At 36.4% G+C, this 6,187-nt stretch overlaps 1 protein-coding gene across 1 annotated transcript; it reads right to left on the bottom strand.

Moving 5' to 3' along the window:
- Positions 1-488: 488 nt before the first annotated feature.
- LOC149150720 (UDP-glucuronic acid decarboxylase 4-like) lies at positions 489-1,115 on the bottom strand. Its single transcript, XM_089442918.1, has 2 exons — positions 886-1,115; positions 489-780 (listed from the first exon to the last, which is right to left on the bottom strand). The coding sequence occupies exons 1-2, from the start codon at positions 1,113-1,115 to the stop codon at positions 489-491; spliced, it is 522 nt and encodes a 173-aa protein (XP_089299044.1).
- Positions 1,116-6,187: the final 5,072 nt, after the last annotated feature.

Below are 6,187 nucleotides of genomic sequence, written 5' to 3'. Positions count from 1 at the left end.
CAAAATCCCAAGTATGGTTTCTATTTATTGATTCTATTTCCTCATACATTGCAGCCCTCCATACATAAGATTTACTTGCTTCCTCATAATTTGTAGGTTCTACAATGTTTAAAAACTTTGACATTAATGCATAGTCTTTCAATTTAGAAGATAATCGAGTATTCCTACTTGATCTCCTTGGTAGGGGACTTACCACAAATCTGTATATTTCAGCCTTTTCTGGGCTTGCATTATTGATTACATTTCCTGTTACTTCTTCTTCTTGTTTCTGCTCCTACTCTTCATCTTCCTCACTGTTTTCTTCCATTAGCAATGGAATGTGCCAATCACTGTTAGAGTCATCCTTTCCTTCTTCAACCTGTTCTAGTTCTATCATTGTAAATTCCCCAGGATTCCAAAGATTGAAAGGACCAACATGTTCGCCCTCCATAAGTCGTATAAGGCCTTCAACCAGATCAGAAATGAACTGGAAGCTCCGTGTCTGTTTCTCATTTCCATAAACTGTCAAAGGATCCTTGCGTCAGAGCAATAATATTACTTACAACCCGAACATCATCACGACACATTTGCGGATTAAAAATTCGAGCACTCTGAACCTTAACATTTGCTCCCATAGTCAGAGTTTCGGCTATTCTGTTACCCTCATCATCAACCTCCAACAATAAGGGTTTCACAACATCATGTTCAAACCTCAGATTGCCAAAATGATGCAAAACATTCTCCTTCCTTCCTGTGAAGAAATTGTCGTCAACAATAACATTGTCGCCTCTTGTCATGAGCCTGTCAGCTCCACCCGTCACGTCAACTCACAGGGACTTTCTCTTCAAACCTAGGAGCACATTAGCCCCCGAATTCACCATCGAACCCGAATGATACTGAGCACACCGAGAAACAGGCGTCTCATAAACAACATGATGAGGTTTGTTGGGCACAAACCTTCCATTTTCATTAACATTAGAAGCCAAAAAACCACGCCGAATGATAAAGAAAGTCGATGCGATGGCGATTCCTATCAAAATTAACAGCAACCATTGCTCCCTGAGCAAATAATCTATTGCCCTGATAATAAACCACGTCTTTTCTGGCTTAAGAGAGTACTCATCGCTGTTATTCATATTGGACTAATAAATTTCTAATCCTCTGATGAATCAGTCTTCAATGAGCCACCTCAGGGCAAGTCCGATTTGCTGCCACCAAACAGATCAGGAACTCCAATGCGCCACCACCGAGCAAGTCCGATCTGTTACCACCAATCAGATCAGTAACTCCAATGGGCCACCACTGGGCAAGTCTGATCTACTATCACCGAACAGATTAGGAACTCCAATACGCCACCACTGGGAAAGTCCGATCTGCTGCCACCGAACAGATTAGGAACTCCAGTGCGCCACCACCAGGCAAGTCCGATCTGCTGCCACCAAATAGATCAGGAACTCCAATACGCCACCACCAGGCAAGTCCGATGTGCTGCCACCGAACAAATCAGGTACTCCAATACGCCACACCCGGGCAAGTTCGATCTGCAAAGATTGCAGATTTTCCAAAGAGAAAGAGGTTGGCGCTCCTTCGACAGTGAAATACCCGCGCCAAAAACAAAATCCACACCTCACGAAATTGGCGCGATTAATCCTTGATTTTCTGCGCCAACTTTCTGGCGAGCTAGCGCACTTATCACCCTCAAAACCATGCCAAGTGGCGCCTCTGTTCCTTAAAAAACCATGCCAGCCGCTCAAAAATGGCGCGACTGTTCGCGACGAAACCACGCCAACACTTTTTTACGCTCAGAGATGATCAGTGATCTGAAACCTATGCTCCAGGTGTTACTGTAGTTCACCTGATCCTACAAATACTTCTGTACACTCCACTGCCACTACAGTTCTGTAATCAATGATGCATCCTGAAAAAAAAAAAAAATTAAGGCTATCCCTACTCTGTGCTCTGATAAAAATCAGATTTGAATTAAAAAGGAGATACAGCTCACAGGTGAGTACTGCGCCATACAAAGAGAACTCTTCGTACACTCTCTACTCTTTTTATGAATGAAAGATTACATCATTAAGTACATCACTAGAAATCAGGTAGTAAACAAACTCCTAAACTCTAGGAACAAATCCTAAACTAAGGAGATACTGTAACCATTTCTCCACTAATACAAAATAATATTAATTATTTTCAACTCAAGAACAATAAACACGCTGTAAGAATTGTAGACCATGTAAGCATTCATATTTGGGCACCGATTATGACCGAGCGATCTAGCTGCACATTATCGTAGAGCAGAAACAGGGGAACAGCAACCACATTCAGATTTCTGGGGACAGCAAAATATTCTTTTTCCAGTAGATGAACAAGGAAAAGTTTCTTGCATTCCTGCAGGAAAGGCGATTCAACAAATTTGGCACGAACACTGTAAAGTGCAAGGTAGTAGTGAAGGAGATAATAATTCACATGAAACATTTCCTTACCTTTGGTTTTGTAACGTGCCGTGGACAATAAGGATACATCAATGTCTCAAAATTACGTCTCCACCATAGTTGCCAAATTCGCTGGAATTGACCAAAAAAAATTCCAAAATTTAGGTGTTGGATTCGGTTCGGTGATTAACACGCGACTTCGAAGTTCGGTTCGGACATTCACTTCAATCATCGCATCAATACACGATGGGTAGGGTAAATTCAGTTCATAGATAATTTTTGGTGGATGACAAAAACCAGAACTCATCTTTTATTGACTTGTGTTTCCGAAATCACCAAATCGAAAATGGTAGTTAATTGCGAATGATGTACATTTTCTATTTTTCATTTTCAGTGATCCCTCGCAGGATTTAGAAATCCGGGAAAATCGCAAAAAAAAAAAAAAAAAAAATTTGAATTTATAAAGTATTGGAACCTCCGCGATAAGATTCAATAGTGTATAATTGATTTTTTTAATATATTTTATCACATAGTAATTTAAATAAATAAGTTTAAGTTTAGAATATCCAAGTTTTAAAGATGTATTAACTTTTAAACCATTTAAAATAAAAATAAGAGAGATTTTGAAGAAAATAGACCAGTGTAATTTTTCATTATAAATTATAAATTACTTATATTAATTAAAATTATTAAAAATTATTTAAATTTCAAAATGGATAGTGGAGAAAATAAATAAATGGCATTATTGTTATTTAAAGAAAATTATATATATCTGAATATTTTAGAGGTATATTCTTGATTTTGTTTAGAATTGAATTTTTTTCATTCAAATTTTTATCGGATCAAATTGAATTCGAATCCGTATTTGAATGCGAACTTGATAACTATGGTCTCCACCATACACCAACACACAGTCCAATCTTTCATGAAAATAATTCATTCTTGACTTGCCCTCTCTAGATAAGGAAGAGGTAGAAAAATTGCTGATATGAATGAAATAACCAAAAAAAACCCACCACCCATGGATAATGCAAATGGTGCATAGAAATGATTCCATCATTAAACAAAAAACAAGTCAACTGAAAAAAATGAAAGACCATAAATAAATTCAAAAATTATTTCTACCTGACATAGTAAACATATAATTACTACAGAACAACAATACACATTTTCCTCTCTAATACAGCTGATTTCCCACAGCCCAGACCAGTCCCTGGCTCCCCAAATATATAAATAAATAAACAAACCTCCGGGAGAATCCCAAGGTCTCTCACATCTGTGGATAACGTCCCTATTAAATCAGAGGTCTCTCACGTTTGTGGATAACGTCCCTATTAAATCAGTAAGTTTAGACTAGTGTACTTGACTCAAGAAGATTTGAAGGATACAATGGTAGATGAAATGGATAGTGCGGATCACGTCCCTATTAAATCAGAGGTCTCTCACATTTGTGGATAACGTCCCTATTAAATCAGTAAGTTTACAATAGTGTACTTAACTCAAGAAGATTTGAAGGATACAATGGTAGATGAAATGGATAGTGCAAATGGTGCATAGAAATGATTCCATCATTAAACCAAAAAAGTCAAGAGTAACTGAAGAAAATGAAAGACCATAAATAAATTCAAAAATTATTTCAACCTCACATAGTAAACATATAATAACTACACAAAAACAATACACATTTTCCTCTCTAATACAGCTGATTTCCCACAGCCCATACCAGCCCCCGGCTCCCCAAATATATAAATAAATAAACAAACCTCCAGGAGAAGCACAAGGTCTCTCACATTTGTGATAACGTCCCTATTAAATCAGAGGTCGCTCACATTTGTGGATAACGTCCCTATTAAATCAGTAAGTTTAGACTAGTGTTCTAAAGTCAAAAAGGTTTGAAGGATACAATGGTAGATGAACCATTGTTTGGTTCGACTTAGAAAGAACATATTGCTGAGTTTAAAATGTCCAACTTATAGCACGACTATTCTTATAATACCTATGTCCATATAAAACTCTATTGCAATATTTATAGGCGTTGCTTTTACATTTTATTCATGCCAGGTATTAGATAATGTTGCACAACCATGCAAATTTATCATGCGTTAAACATAGAAGTCACCAATGTTTCGTTCGAGTTAGGAAGAACGTATTACTAAGTTTTCATGTTTAATGCATGGAAAAAATAAATCACCTACTCATAAATGCATTCCGAGGAAAATGTAAGCATCCTGAGCAAATGAGAAACATAAACTGCACCACGTAAGAAACTGGCACAAACTTTGTATGTTCAGATCATACTTGCCATTCTCGTTGAATAGTACTTGAATTTCTGAAGAACTCCAAACAGATCATCTCAACATATTGATGAGATGAAAAAATTCAAAACATAAATTTTATAGTTTGTTTAGAAAAGGAAAACAAGTTTGTTTCACAATTTCATTTCAATTACTTATTCCAAAAACAACAGGTCCGTTAGCTAAGGCTCTTTCCATTTTCACCAGGCTTTAAGCGTCATCCAGGAAGCTTATATAAAGTTCCAATTTGAAGTAATAGAATATGTGGATGGTTGTGCTCATGTACCTGATTTCCTTCAAATTAGAATAAATCAGCACTAGTAAAATCCGTAGATACAAAACGTCATAAATATTGGCATCACCTAATTTCATATGGTCGATTGATTCCATTACAAAATCTGGACCATATAGTTAGTGATAAGATTGATGTTAATTACGTGCAATCAAGACATAGAAATGATCACTTACCCTAGACCACTGGTCTATGAAAGGTACAATTTTGTTTCATCTATTTAGAGTATAAGTCTCACATCTAATATTGATTTTTTTTGGACAGGCTATATTGTAATAATAATATAATATCTATTTTTAAGATCACGGCATTAGCAAGTCCATTACCAACTATTTCGAATTTTGATGTTTCAATTCCATTTACAAAAATCTCAGAGCGTTCTTTCCTTTAAATCAGTATGCATAATTATTTGATAACAATGCGATCCAACCAAACCTAAACATGCCACACCTTGATACACCTTGATACAAAACACCAATCTTCTGATAGTGAAGATGGACCAAAACACCAATCTTCTGCTTTCAGTTGCCTTTCAATAAACATTAAAATGGGAGCAAAAAATCACATGCAGCACCAGAGAGCACCACTTCGACATCCCAATGGTGAATGACAAATATTAAAAAGAAACAAGAATAACAAACCTGGACAACTTTTATAATGTAGAAAGAGTGATCAGTCAGCTAGTTATTCTACATCGACGATGCCAATGCAAGGATATAATAATGGACAACATTAACAACTAACCACAAGGATATAATAATGGTCAACATTAACAATGGCAAGTGATCAGTCAGCTAGTTATTCTACGTCGACGATGCCAATTGGAAAACAACGAAAAAAATATGCAAAAAATATGCAAGGATATAATAATGGACAACATTACCACAAGGATAGTTTCCACGCTTGTCCGCATGCCTTCTTTTATATAACTCGAGAAAAAGCCAAGAAGTCAATTGCTATTGTGAGAAAAAAATCGATAAAAAAAAATTTCATTTTACGAGTAAAACGGTTCGTGTTTCTTGTCTGTTTGTTAATCCAAGAACGAACCGAACATGATGTTATCTAACAATTCAATGTGATAATAAAAATCTTGTGCTTTGAAGGTAGCAATCTTTGTCCCAATGACACTGCTCAATGTAATCATCTCGAGATCACCGTGAGAGATGATCCAATGTATCAAGTTCATG

This window comes from Pinus tabuliformis, chromosome 9 (genome assembly GCF_031772625.1).
Source record: "Pinus tabuliformis cultivar Carrire ecotype Pingquan chromosome 9, CPIR1, whole genome shotgun sequence".
Lineage (NCBI taxonomy): Eukaryota > Viridiplantae > Streptophyta > Pinopsida > Pinales > Pinaceae > Pinus > Pinus tabuliformis.
The sequence above is the reverse complement of the archived record's forward strand: the minus strand, read 5'-3'. Positions and strand labels throughout refer to the sequence as shown.

Coding starts and splice junctions, on each gene's coding strand:
- LOC149150720 (XM_089442918.1), bottom strand. CDS start 1,115: ATGAATAACAGCGATGAGTACTCTCTTAAGCCAGAAAAGACGTGGTTT. Junction 781..885: donor TATGAGACGCCTGTTTCTCG/GTGTGCTCAGTA, acceptor TGGAGCTGACAG/GCTCATGACAAGAGGCGACA.